Source organism: Cherax quadricarinatus, chromosome 30, assembly GCF_038502225.1.
Source record: "Cherax quadricarinatus isolate ZL_2023a chromosome 30, ASM3850222v1, whole genome shotgun sequence".
NCBI lineage: Eukaryota > Metazoa > Arthropoda > Malacostraca > Decapoda > Parastacidae > Cherax > Cherax quadricarinatus.
The window spans coordinates 12,030,292-12,047,256 of NC_091321.1; the positions used below are offsets into that span (position 1 = coordinate 12,030,292).

Sequence of the window (16,965 nt, forward strand, 5' to 3'; positions counted from 1 at the left end):
GTAATGGCAAATACATCTATGTTACCTGCACTAGCAACTAGTCTCAACTCGTCCATCTTATTCCAAGCACTGCGACTATTTGTGTAATAAATATTTAAAGACCCTCCTCTCTCTTTACCCTTCCTGCTCCTTTCTGTTATTCCACTAAACCTATTACTGTCCTTGTCAATTAGTGCCACTGGCTTTCCAATATCCACCTCATTTTGCCTATTACTAGTTCTCCTAGTACTCGTATTACTACCCTGCGACTTCACAGTTTTCCCGCAAAAACCCATACCACTAACTATTCCTAGTTTAAAGACCTAACAGCTCCCTCCACTGCGTTGGCCAGTGCTCCCACCCCACACCTAGATAAGTGAACCCCATCCCTGGCATACATGTCATTTCTGCCATAGAAGAGGTCCCAGTTGTCAATGAATGTTACCGCATTTTCCTTACAGTATTTGTTCAGGCAGCAACTGACACCAATTGCTCTGGACAACCATTCATTTCCAACTTCTCTCCTTGGCAAAATGCCACATATGACAGGTTTCCCACCCTTCCTCCTAATTATCTCTATTGCTGACCTATACCTGCTAATCAGGTCCTCACTCCTACGTCTGCCAACATCGTTGCCTCCAGCACTGAGACAGATAATAGGATTGCTCCCATTACCTCTCATGATGTCATCCAGACGGCTAACAATATCCTTCATCCCAGCCCCAGGAAAACACACTCTCTGCCTCCTACTCCTATCCTTCAAGCAGAATGCCCTATCCATGTACCTAATCTGGCTATCCCCAACAACAACAATGTTTTTACCTTCCTTGGCGTCGTCCGTCGTGATGCTCAGAGTAGTCGACTCACATTCGCCAGGTAGCATTACACCACTTGTAGAATTCGTCAAGACGTTCTCGATGGTCTTCGTTGGGGTTTCTAGGGATGTCTTACTCACATCTGCCAATGCTTCTTTGGTGCTCGTTGTGGCATTCCCAGTAGAACAATCACATTCGTCAGGTAGCACCGAGAATGGGTTGGAAGTTTCCACGGTAGTCTTCTGGTTTCTCGTTGTTTCTGCCTCCCCAACCGTTTTCTTGATCTTCAGCTTGGTTCCATGTTGCCCGGCCACTGACCAAGCTCCCCTCTTAACCTGGGGACTCACAACAGGAGGATTACTACTAATCCTCTTGTTCTCCTCCGTTAATCGCCGTATCTCCATCTTAGCAACTCTGAGCTCTTCTCTCAGCTGCTGGTAAAGTTGCTCAAGAGAGGGCATCCTGGTTCAGATTCACAGAGAGCACACAAACAGGTCTTCACAGAGCTAAGTACACGTCACCACTGAGCATTAATGATGTTCATGTTCCTCTCACCACCTCCACCAAATGATCCAGCCCACCACATCTGATACTGTTTACTCCCAGTCTGTGCGCATCACTATTCTCAACAACCAGTTATTCTCAGCTGTTTTGGCGAGCAGTTTGTCCACTTCATAACGTGTAATATTTGGCCAGCACACGAGAGGAGCCAGGTACTGCAGGTCAGGACAGTACTGTAGGAGACAGTCCAAGCCGTAAGTGCTGATCATGCACTGACTTATCTTCAACTTTTCTACCTTTTTCAAGCCACCAGCCGTCAAGATGCGGAGCAGCAGCTCGTCGTTGATACACCTGTACGTCTCCTCATTGCCCATACTCTCAAGGAAGGTTAGTTCAAGAGAGCGCAGGTTAGGAGTGCGAGTCAGTAAGTTTATGATGGTAATAGAGGAATCAACTGTAACTGTCGCCACGCTAAGGACATTCCAATTTTGTGTGACTGCCATATGTTTGACCTCCAGGGTGGCTTCAATACGCTCCAAGTTTGGAGTCAATTCTACTAGCCACGTAAGGTCGAGAGGACAATTTATACTATCGACGAGGATAAGTTGCTTTAGTGTCTCTCCTCTTATTACAAGATAGTTGTACAGAGAGTTAACACTGTACTTGAAGTCAATATCAACAGATAGATATTCAAAAGGGAAGAGGAAATGCAGTGAAGGTAATGAAGCTTCGTGGGTAAAAATGGCAGTTACGTCAGGGCAAGCTATGCTTAACAAAGTGGCCTGATGTGGCAAGATATCTGCATCCCACATTTTGTTTAGCTTGAACTGCCTCAACCCTTCCTCCGGCTGAAGCAGCTCAATGACCCTAGTGAGAGAGCAAGTAATAGGGTAGCTCCCTAGGGAGGTCAGGCCTGGGAGACAATGAAGAAGCAGTGCCGCACCTATTCCACCCACTTGGGTGCCGCTCACACATACAAAACTGAGAGTTGAGCAACAGGGATTGAGTGGTAGTGTTTGACGACCAATTTCCTGAGGGTTTAGCCCTTGTAGGGCCTGAGAGTTACTCAGAACCAAGGCTGCTACACCCTCGTCATTAACCGTCAGAGAATCGGAAATGTCAAGATGCTGCAGGTGACGACAGTTTGTACCCAAAATTTTCATGACGATTGTATCACATATGCCACCCAGTGTAAGCCATCGCAAGTTACGCATCTTTTCCAGTGATAAGTAAAAGGTTTTATTAATAGTAGATATATACCTTTGATCAGTCTTGTGCCTCACGTCACATATTGCGCCCAACCTAGTGAGATTAAAGAGAGAGGCAACATTTAGAGCGTTATAAAAGTGCATCATCTCTTCGATAAATGCAGAGCCTCCTTGGGTAAAGTCGACATAATGCGTTGTGTCGTCTCCCAACACCTGCAGCAACTTGCATTTCGTGTCTATGAAGAGTTTACTTCTCTTCACATTGAAGATGAGGGTGAGCAGCCGCTGCCGGAGAAGCGGGCATAGTGAGGAGAGGAGGTACTTACGCAGAGGGATGCGATGATTTCCAGACGCTAATGGGCATCTCACACACTGGAACAACCATCGCCATACCCTCTCCATGGACATGTCCCTCAAAGTATTCAATTTCTTCACTGGTGGCATTGTGCTGCTTAATCTTCTTGGGACTTTTATGTAATGATCTAACTACTAAACAGTAACTGTTTGCACGCCGACTTCTATCATGGTGGCTTATAAACAATCTAACCGCTTATGTATCTCATGTTATGTAGTGTACAGATCATCCGAATGACAACACTGGCCTTCGTCTTATGATCTGTATATTCGCTATGAAAAAAAAAAAAATACTCGCAAAAATGTACTAAACTCGATATGAATCTAAAGTTTCGTCCCCCCACCCACATAGAATATAATTAAAGAAATAACTAACCAAAAAACATATTGGCACAGTTTCTCTCGTCTCCCATACTTTCTGCCACACGAGTTCACGGTAAGCATAAGACTGGTAAATCAAGCACTTCTGACGTCAAACCATATATCAGCGAAAATTCTGAATGCCTCTCGCCTAATATTTGGCAGCGAGCGAGATTGCATCGCCGGTGTCGCTATAAATCATAGCTTATACCATAAGCTCAACTGTATATAAAAGTATCACTGTTCCAAACACAAGAATCATTCAATACTAAAATAGTGCATGGTCTAGCGTTACTTTAAAATGTACTCTACGTTTGTAAGATCTTGTAAGTTCACTGATAGGAGTTTATTACAAATGGCATACAAGTGTGTCGACTACAGTAGTCTTTCGTTTAGGGCTAACTGTAGTCGTGTCGTGCAATTAATGGCGTTGAGTTCTCTAAATTATACTAGTACAACGTAAATGCATGCATGCAGGATTCACTTAAAACTTACAATTCAGAGCACTGCACGGTAAATTGAGGGTTCACTGAAAGACATATAGTCTCAGTTATGGTTGGTAGGTTAGGTGAAGGCTTCAGTGGTTTCACAGGCCAGTAGCAGAAAGGTTTCCATTAAAAGCCATACAACTCTGTGTATGGTATTTTGAAGTCACTTCAGGCTTACACAAGGTAACATAGCACGACAATCACGAGATCATACAAAACTATGCATGATAATGCTGAAATAAATTACAGAACATACCGAAAATTTTCCAGTATATAGAGTTTCAAATAAGAACAAACACACTGCATATGGTAACATGGAGTTTTCAATGGAGGTTATACAACTCTGTCCATGTCAACAAAGGATTCACTCTTCACTCTAGCAACATCATGTTCAAGAGTCCATATTACTTCTGTATATGGCACCGTGGGGTTTACCTGACGATATAACACTTCGCCTGACAACGTATGGCTTACTCTATAGAAACTTAATGTTCCTTGAGGGCAACAGGGGTGCCATATATGGCGACATGGGTTCACGCAATGGTGACCGTCAACTGGCTTGACTCAGCATGGCAGGAAGTATTTCACAGATTTTCGTCAAAGGATTTAAACGGGTGCTCACCACATTTCACTCCACGATGGTTTTCCCCCCTGATGTTTGGCCGTAAGTGAAGGCTTCCTTGACAAGACTAATCATATGTGAAGGCGAAGTCTGCAAGGAAGAAAGTGCATAAGCTCGTCTCTGCTTCCTTGACTAACCAAGCTAACTTTAACTTGACACAGCATATGCCTGGTCTTCGTCCAAATTAACAATGTTTCTTTAAAAATATTTAAGAAATCTGTATATCACCCACAAAATATTTATTGGGAACAATAATACTTAACAAACATTAAGTATATTTTCCTAGAACTATCATATTTCTCTATGCTAAACTGCTGAACTAATGTTGGGTTTATTTGATAGTTTACCATTAAAGAACACATTCTGCTGACGCCTTCCCGCGTTCCAGTGTAAAAACGAGTGCATTATAGACATCTGATTGTATTCCAATACAATAAATGTTATATATCTATTAGTGACAGCGCAGCATAAATTATAGCGTGGTATTAAGCTGGATAAAATACACAATAAATGGGAGAAAGGAGAGAGGCAGGTGTGAAGTGTGCAAATGAATATTTAGATGTAAGTGTTCTGTTCATGCATGCAACATTATATAATAAATAAATAAATAAATATATAATACACACACACACACACACACACACACAGGCGAGGTATGATAGAGCTCATGGGACAGGGAGAGAGAGGACCTAGTAGCAATCAGCGAAGAGGCGGGGCCAGGAGCTGTGAATCGACCCCTGCAACCACAAATAGGCGAGTACAAATAGGTGAGTACACACACACACACACACACACACACACACACACACACACACACACACACACACACACACACCTGGAGAGGGTTTCGGTGTCAGCGCCCCTGCGGCCTGGGGGTCGTTGACCCGTAGTTTGTAATAGCGCAATCTGCAAATCTTAAAATTTATGCAGTTGGCCACTGAAACTAATTTATTTGTGTAAACCCAAAATCCACAGGAATAAATAAGGCAAGTTGTAGAGAATGATGTACGAGAGGGCAAAGCTTGGGGTACGAAATTCTAAATATATATTCTTGAGGTCTTTAAATTTTTCATCTGGATGGAGGAATATACTGCGCCTCACCCAAGGAACTTCCAATCATAGAGTACCAAAATAGATTGATGATAGGAAATTAGGACATTTATGAGCAGGCAAGAAAAGTTAAGAAATATGGAAAGCTAACTACGCTGGTGACGCTAACTGGAAATGGTGGTGGTGACAGGGTGTGTGGGTGGTGGTGACAGGGTGTGACGGTGATAGTGACGGGGTCTGGGGTAGTAGGGACAGGGTATGGGGGGATCTTAACGAGTCTTGGGTTGGTAATGACAGGGTCTGGATTAATGGTACACCTCTGTACACCTTGTAACGTGGGCGAGAAAGATTAATCATAATCTACACCTGGAAAATTCTAGAGATAATGGTCCCAAATCTGTACACACAGTCACTCCTTATGAAAGCAAGGGGCTTGGCAGACGGTGCAACGTGACACTAGAGAAAAGGGATGAAATGAGTACTTTAAGCATAAGTGTAAAGGAACTAAGACTTCAACACTCTTCATCCATAAAAGGAATTACCAAGAGACACCTGGCTACCTCAAGATTTTTAGATTTTGCTGCCGAAGCAGCTAGTTTATTGTGCACCCATATTCATACTATGGACGGTAGCGCAAGAGCATATGGATGCACGAAAGGCCTGGGAACTAGTCCCCAGTAGGGTTAATAAGATGAAACTTTATAAGTTGATCAAATCAGTTACGGATTAGCCGGGCTGATCCGGAACTGATCAGCACCAACAGCCTTCTCACAATACTTCCTATGGCACTCCACCTTCCTGCCCTCCACCCTCCTCCTAGTTCTTCCTATGTCACTCCACCTTCCTATCCTCCATTCCTCCTAGTTCTTCCTATACCACTCCATCTTCCTGGCCTCCCTTCCTCCTAGTTCTTCCTATGACACCCCACCTTCTGGTTGATCAGGTCACTCGCCAGAAGGCCGACTCTGGGACTGGACGTTGATCTTCGAAACCATTGCCAAGTGAACCACTTTGAACTCAAAGGTATGGACGATATTTAACAGCATTTTAGGCCGCCCAATACTCCCATCCTTTTCCGCTTGCGAATTCTTCGTGTTTTGCTAAACCCCAGGAACTTTCTGATATATTAAACTTACACTATTATTATTTTTATATTATATTTTTTATTATATTAAGGGGAAGTGCTAAACCGAAAGAAGTCATATGACTCCTGGGGAATGTGAGGCAATCAGGATCGATCCAAGTTAGGGTAGGATAAGTCTGATTCCTTGGATCAAGAGCCCCTCACCAGCATCAAGGAACACGTACTGAGGGGGGAACGCCTTTCTTACACACTCATGGAAATACTATTATGCCCCCCAAAAATAAAGTTTCTTGTTCACAATTCATCCATGGCCTACCTACCTAGAGTCTACCTGGAGGGTATTCCGCGGCCCGGTCCACCACCAGGCCTCCTGGTGGATCAGGGCCTGATCAACCAGGCTGTTACTGCTGGCCGCACGTAGTCCAACGTACGAACCACAGCCCGGCTGATCCGGCACTAAGTATCTGTCCAGTTCCTTCTTGAAGGCAGCCAGGGACCTATTGGTAATTCTCCTTATGCATGGTGGGAGGCTGTTGAACAGTCTTGGGCCCCAAACACTGATAGTGTTTTCCCTTAGTGTACCAATGACGCCCCTACTTTTCATTGGGGGTATTTTGCACCGCCTGCCCAATCTTTTACTTTCGTAGGCAGTGATTTCTATGTGCAGATCCAGGACCATTCCTTCTAGGATTTTCCAAGTGTAGATTATGATATATCTCTCTTGCCTGCGTTCCAACGAGTACAAGTCAACTGATTCCAAGTGTTCCCAGTAGTTGAAGTGTTTGATAGAACTTATGTGTGTGCAGTAAAGGTTCTCCGTACATTCTCTAGATCTGCAATTTCACCTTCTTGGAACGGATATGTTAAGGTACAGCAATATTCCAGCCAAGAGAGAACAAGCGATTTAAATGAATTCTGCCCCCAGCAAACTATACTTTGTTCTTGCCTTCAGTCCCAAATCTACATACTCTCACAGTTACTTGCAGGGGTGAGAGATACATTAGAAATTGTATAATATACCCAACGAAAAGCAGGGATACCACAAGCACAAGTGGAAAACAGTATCAACATTTGTATTAAACACTCTTACTACCTTCTACCAGTCGATACAAGAAATATTTCTGAAACAAAAGTAGGCAACTAGATGAGATCCTATAGTAACATCAATCAGGTTGTGATTACCAATGAGCTAGTAAACAAGGAAAATTCTGACTTCAGGCCGGGCTGCGAGAGTTGAACTATTAAAACCCGTCAAATATCATATGCTTTCAGGAAAGGCGAATATAACAGCCCATATGAATTCACCAAAAACTGCCACCTTACCTACATCCAAAGACCTATCTATACCAGCCTCAAATCGATCCATCTTACTCTTGCCTTACGTAGGAAGTTAGTGAAACTTGCGTAAATCTTCTTTCAGTTGAACCTTGAACACTTGCCTTCAAGAGAGCCTTGGCTATCACATCAACTATTCAAACAAGATTTTTAATCTTTAAACTCCCAACCAGCAACTTCTTGGTTAAGAATAAACTGTTTATGTATACCGATAACCAATTTACGCAATATGGCCATTTTACGTGGACTGTTTTTTTTTTTTTTTGAGAGCGCAGCACAAAATTATTCTCTGGTTCTACACAAATTTCAAGCCATTCTCAATGCTGCTCCCAAGCACACGCATATAAAGCACTTATCGACCCTCTAGTCTAGACCTACTCATCACTCCCAACCTTTTATATTAAGAATCCTCTGAAATAACTTGGACCTCGCCATTTTCCAAACTTACGAAATTCAACTAGCAGTAAATTAACTCCACACCTCTCCCCGTCCCCCTTCATGACCCTGGAGTATAAATGGAGGATGTTTCGGGGGTCAACGCCCCAGCGACCCGGTCCATGACCAGGTTTCGCGGTGGATCAGGGCCTGTCTAGCTCCCTTTTGAAGACAGCCAGGGGTCTATTGGTAATTCCCCCCCCCCCATCCCTTATGTATGCTGAGAGGAAGTTCAAGTCTTACCTGGAGTTTACCTGGAGAGAGTTCCGGGGGTCAACGCCCCCGCGGCCCGGTCTGTGACCAGGCCTCCTGGTGGATTAGAGCCTGATCAACCAGGCTGTTGCTGCTGGCTGCACGCAAACCAACGTACGAGCCACAGCCCGGCTGATCAGGAAATGACTTTAGGTGCTTGTCCAGTGTCAGCTTGAAGACTGCCAGGGGTCTGTTGGTAATCCCCCTTATGTGTGCTGGGAGGCAGTTGAACAGTCTCGGGCCCCTGACACTTATTGTATGGTCTCTTAACGTGCTAGTGACACCCCTGCTTTTCATTGGGGGGATGGTGCATCGTCTGCCAAGTCTTTTGCTTTCGTAGTGAGTGATTTTCGTGTGCAAGTTCGGTACTAGTCCCTCTAGGATTTTCCAGGTGTATATAATCTTGTATCTCTCCCTCCTGCGTTCCAGAGAATACAGGTTTAGGAACCTCAAGCGCTCCCAGTAATTGAGGTGTTTTATCTCCGTTATGCGCGCCGTGAAAGTTCTCTGTACATTTTCTAAGTCGGCAATTTCACCTGCCTTGAAAGGTGCTTTTAGTGTGCAGCAATATTCCAGCCTAGATAGAACAAGTGACCTGAAGAGTGTCATCATGGGCTTGGCCTCCCTAGTTTTGAAGGTTCTCATTATCCATCCTGTCATTTTTCTAGCAGATGCGATTGATACAATGTTATGGTCCTTGAAGGTGAGATCCTCCAACATAATCACTCCCAGGTCTTTGACGTTGGTGTTTCGCTCTATTTTGTGGCCAGAATTTGTTTTGTACTCTGATGAAGATTTAATTTTCTCATGTTTACCATATCTGAGTAATTGAAATTTCTCATCGTTGAACTTAATATTGTTTTCTGCAGCCCACTGAAAGATTTGGTTGATGTCCGCCTGGAGCCTTGCAGTGTCTGCAATGGAAGACACTGTCATGCAGATTCGGGTGTCATCTGCAAAGGAAGACACGGTGCTGTGGCTGACATCCTTGTCTATGTCGGATATGAGGATGAGGAACAAGATGGGAGCGAGTACTGTGCCTTGTGGAACAGAGCTTTTCACCGTAGCTGCCTCGGACTTTACTCTGTTGACGACTACTCTGTGTTCTGTTAGTGAGGAAATTATAGATCCATTGACCGACTTTCCCTGTTATTCCTTTAGCACGCATTTTGTGCGCTATTACGCCATGGTCACACTTGTCGAAGGCTTTTGCAAAGTCTGTATATATTACATCTGCATTCTTTTTGTCTTCTAGTGCATTTAGGACCTTGTCGTAGTGATCCAATAGTTGAGACAGACAGGAGCGACCTGTTCTAAACCCATGTTGCCCTGGGTTGTGTAACTGATGGGTTTCTAGATGGGTGGTGATCTTGCTTCTTAGGACCCTTTCAAAGATTTTTATGATATGGGATGTTAGTGCTATTGGTCTGTAGTTCTTTGCTGTTGCTTTACTGCCCCCTTTGTGGAGTGGGGCTATGTCTGTTGTTTTTAGTAACTGTGGGACGACCCCCGTGTCCATGCTCCCTCTCCATAGGATGGAAAAGGCTCGTGATAGGGGCTTCTTGCAGTTCTTGATGAACACAGAGTTCCATGAGTCTGGCCCTGGGGCAGAGTGCATGGGCATGTCATTTATCGCCTGTTCGAAGTCATTTGGCGTCAGGATAACATCGGATAGGCTTGTGTTAATCAAATTTTGTGGCTCTCTCATAAAAAAATCATTTTGATCTTCGACTCTCAGTCTGGTTAGCGGCTTGCTAAAAACCGAGTCATATTGGGACTTGAGTAGCTCACTCATTTCCTTGCTGTCATCTGTGTAGGACCCATCTTGTTTAAGTAGGGGCCCAATACTGGACGTTGTTCTCGATTTTGATTTGGCATAGGAGAAGAAATACTTTGGGTTTCTTTCGATTTCATTTATGGCTTTTAGTTCTTCCCGCGATTCCTGACTCCTAAAGGATTCTTTTAGCTTAAGTTCGATGCTTGCTATTTCTCTGACCAGTGTCTCCCTACGCATTTCAGATATATTGACCTCTTTTAGCCGCTCTGTTATTCTTTTCCGTCGCCTGTAAAGGAAGCGCCTGTCTCTTTCTATTTTACATCTACTCCTCCTTTTTCTTAGAGGAATAAGCCTTGTGCATACATCGAGTGCCACCGAGTTAATCTGTTCTAGGCATAAGTTGGGGTCCGTGTTGCTTAGTATATCTTCCCAGCTTATATCGGTTAGGACTTGGTTTACTTGGTCCCACTTTATGTTTTTGTTACTGAAGTTGAATTTGGTGAATGCTCCCTCGTGACTAGTCTCATTATGTCGGTCTGGGGCTCCACGCATACATGTCTGAACCTCAATTATGTTGTGATCTGAGTATATTGTTTTTGATATGGTGACATTTCTTATCAGATCATCATTGTTAGTGAAGATGAGGTCTAGTGTATTCTCCAGTCTCCATTCTCCAGTTCAATGAGGACAAATTCCAACTACTCCGTTATGGAAAACTGGAGGAGATAATAACTAGAACAGAGTATACTACTGACTCCGGCCATACAATAGAGCGGAAAAATAATGTAAGGGACCTGGGAGTAGTAATGTCTGAGGATCTCACTTTCAAGGATCACAACAGTGCCACGATCGCACGTACAAAGAAAATGATAGGATGGATAATGAGAACTTTCAAAATGAGAGATGCCAAGCCCATGATGATCCTTTTCAAATCACTTCTCTCTAGGCTGGAATACTGCTGTACATTAACATCTCCATACAAAGCAGGTGAAATCGCAGATCTAGAGAGTGTACAGAGATCCTTTACTGCACGTATAAGTTCTGTCAAGCACCTTAACTACTGGGAACGCTTGGAAGCACTTGACTTGTACTCGTTGGAACGCAGGAGGGAGAGATATATCATAATCTACACTTGGAAAATCTTGGAAGGAATGGTTCCAAATCTGCACACAGAAATCACTCCCTACGAAAGTAAAAGATTGGGCAGGCGATGCAAAATGCCGCCAATAAAAAGTAGGGGCGCCATTGGTACACTAAGAGAAAACACCATAAGTGTCCGGGGCCCAAAACTGTTCAACAGCCTCCCATCAAGCATTAGGGGAATTGCCAATAAACCCCTGGCTGCCTTCAAGAGAGAGCTGGACAGATACCTAAAGTCAGTGCCGGATCAGCCGGGCTGTGGCTCGTACGTCAGACTGCGTGCGGCCAGCAGTAACAGCCTAGTTGATCAGGCCCTGATCCATCGGGAGGCCTGGTCATGGACCGGGCCGCGGGGGCGTTGATCCCCGGAATAACCTCCAGGTAACCTCCAGGTAGTAGGCTCTATTATTTGCTGGTTTAAATTGAATTTTGTGCAGAGATTTAAAAGCTCGTGTGAGTGAGTTTTCATCAGAGCTGCCTCCTGGTGTTATTACTGCAACAATATTATTTGCTATATTCCTCCATTTTAGGTGCCTTAAGTTGAAATCCCCCAGGAGCAAGATGTTGGGTGCAGGAGCTGGAAGATTTTCCAGACAGTGGTCAATTTTTAACAGGTGTTCCTGGAATTGCTGGGATGTTGCATCCGGAGGCTTGTAGACTACCACAATGACTAGGTTTTGGTTCTCGACCTTTACTGCTAAAACTTCCACTACATCATTTGAGGCATTAAACAGTTCTGTGCAAACAAGTGACTGCAATGTACAGGCCAACCCCCCCGCCTTTTGCCTGTTCACTCTGTCACATCTGTATAGGTTGTAACCTGGGATCCATATTTCGTTGTCCAAGTGATCCTTTATGTGGGTCTCAGTGAAAGCCGCGAACATTGCCTTTGCCTCTGCAAGCAGTCCACGGATGAAAAGTATTTTGTTGTTTGTTGCTGGCTTTAGACCCTGTATATTTGCAAAGAAGATGTTATCGGACTGGTGGTATTGTTGGTACTGGGGGGGGGGGGGATTCTTATAGTGTTGTCTCTTAGTGTACTCATGCACCCCTGTTGTCTCAGTGCACTCACTGCACCGCCTGCCAGTCTTTTGCTTTCGTAGGGAGTGATTTCCGTCTGCAGATTTGGGACTAGTCCCTCTAGGATTTTCCAAGTGTATATTATCATGTATCTTTCTCGCCTGCATTCTAAGGAGTACAGGCCGAGGGATTTTAATCGTTCCCAGTAATTTAGGTGCTTTATTGTACTTTTACTTGCAGTGAAAGTTCCCTGTATATTCTCCAGGCCTGCAATTTCGCCTGCCTCGACAGGGGCCGATAGCGCACAGCAATACTCCAGCCTAGTGAGGAGAAGCGATTTGAAGAGAATCATCGACTTGGCATCCCTAGTTTTAAAGGTTCTCATTATCCATCCTATCATTGTCCTAGCAGATGTGGCCGAGACATTGTTGTGATCTTAGAAAGTGAGATTCTCTTGACATTATCACTTCCATGTCCTTCACATTAGTTTTTCGCCCTACATATAGACAATGACATCTCCCAAACAGCACCAAATATAACTTCAGCCTCGTGTGCACATGTCCGTGCGTGCGCCCTCGTGTGTGTATGTGCGCGCGCGCACTAGTGTGGGTTTACCTGGAGTTTACCTGGAGAGAGTTTCGGGGGTCAACGCCCCCGCGGCCCGGTCTGTGACCAGGCCTCCTGGTGGATCAGCGCCTGATCAACCAGGCTGTTGCTGCTGGCTGCACGCAAACCAACGTACGAGCCACAGCCCGGCTGATCCGGAACTGACTTTAGGTGCTTGTCCAGTGCCAGCTTGAAGACTGCCAGGGGTCTGTTGGTAATCCCCCTTATGTGTGCTGGGAGGCAGTTGAACAGTCTCGGGCCCCTGACACTTATTGTATGGTCTCTTAACGTGCTAGTGACACCCCTGCTTTTCATTGGGGGGATGGTGCATCGTCTGCCAAGTCTTTTGCTTTCGTAGTGAGTGATTTTCGTGTGCAAGTTCGGTACTAGTCCCTCTAGGATTTTCCAGGTGTATATAATCATGTATCTCTCCCTCCTGCGTTCCAGGGAATACAGGTTTAGAAACCTCAAGCGCTCCCAGTAATTGAGGTGTTTTATCTCCGTTATGCGCGCCGTGAAAGTTCTCTGTACATTTTCTAGGTCGGCAATTTCACCTGCCTTGAAAGGTGCTGTTAGAGTGCAGCAATATTCCAGCCTAGATAGAACAAGTGACCTGAAGAGTGTCATCATGGGCTTGGCCTCCCTAGTTTTGAAGGTTCTCATTATCCATCCTGTCATTTTTCTAGCAGATGCGATTGATACAATGTTATGGTCCTTGAAGGTGAGATCCTCCGACATAATCACTCCCAGGTCTTTGACGTTGGTGTTTCGCTCTATTTTGTGGCCAGAATTTGTTTTGTACTCTGATGAAGATTTAATTTCCTCATGTTTACCATATCTGAGTAATTGAAATTGAAATTGAAATTGTATTTATAACTCATTACAATTGTGACCAGGTGTGGACGTATCAGTGGTTCATTACTTTGTAATTTGTTCATGACTGTAACCATGTATAGGAGTGAAGCTGATTCATTACCTCTGTAACTTGCCATGATTAGTGACCAGATCTACCTGGAGTTCATTACCTTTGTAACTAGTTCAGCTATCATAACTTTGGGGTCCAGTCACTGGACCCATTATGTACCTTTGTAATCTTTTGACTACCACCCACAGGATGGGTATGGGGTGCATAAAGATATTAAACTAAAGTGTGTGTGTGTGTGTGTGTGTGTGTGTGTGTGTGTGTGTGTGTGTGTGTGTGTGTGTGTGTGTGTGTGTGTGTGTGTGTGTGTGTGTGTGTGGTGTGTGTGACTCAACAATCAATATTTGCACCAATAACTCATTACAGTTGTGACCGGGTGTGGAAGTGTGAATTGCTCATTACTCTATAATTTGTTCATGATTGTAGCCAAAGTATAAACGTAAGTAACCATTCTACAGAATTCATTACCTTTGTAACTTGTGAGCTCATTACCTTTGTACCTAGTTCAGCTATCAAAACTTTGGGGGCCCAGTCCCTGGACCCATTACGCACCTCTGTAATCTGTAAATACCTTTGTAACTTGTCATGATTGTGACCAGACTTACCTGGAGTTCATTACCTTTGTAAATTGTGAGTTCATTACCTTTGTAAATTGTGAGTTCATTACCTTTGTAAATTGTGAGTTCATTACCTTTGTAAATTGTGAGTTCATTACCTCTGTAACTTGCTCAGCTATCAAAACTTTGGAGTCCAGTCCCTGGACCAATTATGTACCTCTGTAATCTTTTGACTACCGCCCACAGGATGGGTATGGGGTGCATAATAAACATATTAAACTAAGCCTCAACTTACGAGTTCATAAAGAGCAGTATCTACTCTGATACAATCGTAATCTACGCAGTGCGAAACACGAATCTACTCACTTCAAGGCCCTGGATACATTACAGAGTACTAATTTACCAACCTAAAATTCTTATAAAACAATGATCAAATATTAACAAGAACTTTCCTCATCATACAGCCAAACACAAAGCATTAATCCAGATGTTACAGACTACCAAATGTTGGTGATATTTGAACTTATGATCAAATAATAGTTTACCCAAAATGTTCCTCCGCAACAAAAGAAAATGTTACAGAGGCAACTGAAGCAACCGTTTTAAACCCATCAAAACAATCATTACTCATACACGACATGTACATCAGGAACCGGGAAGACATACTCAGTTGGGCTAATGCAAGTACGGCGTTAATAACCCTTGTGCAGCTGACAAAGGCCTTTAATTATATCGATTGAACTAACATTCTTCACTGAGTTTAACCTACAGGAATGAAGTACCAAATCAAACTACAACTTTTGCAATCACTTTCCCTCAAGGAGGTGCCTTGATGCCAGCGAGGGGTTCTTGATCAAAGTAGTTGGATTTATCCTTAGCATTCTTGGCTCGAACCTACAGAGTTAGCGCTAACCCTTGATTAAAAATAAAAAAAAAATAAAATGTAGTTGTCAGAAGAAACCGTCAAACATACTGCACATGTAAGGAAGAACAGACTCGATTAATTTAAAACAAAACTATATACATGGGCCGAGTTCCAGCTACAGGACCCCTCAAGGAAGGTTCCTTGACGTTGTTGAGGGCCTCTTACTCTAGACTAGAGAATTGGATTTGTGCTCCAGTTCCTCCATTCCCCCCACAGGAGCTGTATACTACGGGTTGAGCGCTTCCCCTTGACTATAATAATAATAATCCAGCTACGGAATCCCGCCTCTTAAAGAATAGCCAGTGTAATATGAATCCCCAGTTCCTTAGGTTTTGTCATAATCTAATTCAATATGTGAATAAAGGAAGTGCAAGTCGGTAAATGTACATTAATCAAACTCGTGCAACACGGTACGGAAAAGCTGTCAAATTAAGCTAAGATAAACTGAAATGTTAAGAGAGATCACTTTTACAGGTGAGAACTATATTGTGCTGTACTAGCAAAATAGTTACCTGTTGTTTAAGTTGAAAGCAATCCATGGAACAAAGCGGTATTTGTAAGATTTCCAAATAGAGGATAATTTCTTCAACATTTCAGTGTTCGGTCGGTGGTTACTGTCTCAAGGTATATTCTGGAAGACTTACACACTCTTGGCTTCCCCTTCCACATCCTCTTAATAAACTCAATTGGAATTCCGGTAACCTGTCTAATTATATTAACGCCCATTAGTGATAAGCCACTCGTATACCAATACAATTTACACAAACTACGATATATTACTGTATTTTTGACGGGACTGTTAGATATAACTATGTAAATGCTACGACATTAATATATTTAAAAATTAACTGTAAATAACGTTAGTTAACAAATGTATTTATCGAGTTTTTATCACGAACTCTTCGAGTTGGCTAAAAAATTTGTTCTACGGAAAAACAACTTCACATTAATGAAATTTAAAAATATGCCAGCCCAATCAACTTGAATTCATGAATTTTATCACAAAACTGCAAGAAGAGTTTGTGTTGCCTTAGACCTGAGGTGAGGGACCCTGACTAGGGCACATTAGTCTTGTGTGAGGGCACAGTACTACACTGAGCTAGCCCTTGGCACAGTATCGGGCACATCCTTCAGCTGGCACTACGTAACACATGCCCAGCTAGTATGTATACATAGATAACACGTCATTTACAGCGCGACTCACCCTCCCCGTCACCACCTATAAGCTACTGAGCTCCGCGTCGTCTGCTCACTCTGCCTTGCCTCTCCCACACATCTAACGATACTTGTATACATGTGATAAGTATGTATCTATATGTATGTGCAAATGAAAAAAAAACATGGAGATATAAATGAAAGTAGAAATGAGGAGGGAGCTATATATTTCGATCCCTCATAGAGGTCATTCTCAATAGTTAGAACTCGAAATATACAGTCCAGTCTTTGTGAGACATTACTCATTATTTTATGGTTTAAAATACAAGTAAGTTGTCTTCACCCTGCACAAATTGTTTCTCGTGCAAATTGTTATTTTG

At 43.4% G+C, this 16,965-nt stretch overlaps 2 protein-coding genes across 9 annotated transcripts in view; both read right to left on the reverse strand.

The window, feature by feature from the left end:
* Window positions 1-16,734, reverse strand: part of LOC128692636 (SET domain-containing protein 9) — a 63,173-nt gene extending 46,439 nt beyond the window's left edge. For 2 of the 8 annotated variants that reach the window (XM_053781863.2, XM_053781857.2), the window contains exons 1-2: window positions 16,467-16,667; window positions 15,943-16,136 (exon numbers count right to left, since the gene is read on the reverse strand). In XM_053781863.2, coding sequence (XP_053637838.2) covers window positions 15,943-16,022 — 80 coding nt within the window. In that variant the 5' untranslated portion in view covers window positions 16,023-16,136; window positions 16,467-16,667. Of the gene's footprint in view, window positions 1-4,327; window positions 4,418-15,942; window positions 16,137-16,466 lie in introns of those variants that run through there. The other 6 variants (XM_053781860.2, XM_053781861.2, XM_053781859.2 and 3 more) reach the window with 6 other exon arrangements.
* Window positions 677-4,318, reverse strand: LOC128692635 (uncharacterized). Its single transcript, XM_053781854.2, has one exon. It carries the CDS (start codon window positions 2,945-2,947, stop codon window positions 1,391-1,393), a length of 1,557 nt encoding a protein of 518 aa, XP_053637829.1. The 5' UTR covers window positions 2,948-4,318; the 3' UTR covers window positions 677-1,390.
* Window positions 16,735-16,965: the final 231 nt, after the last annotated feature.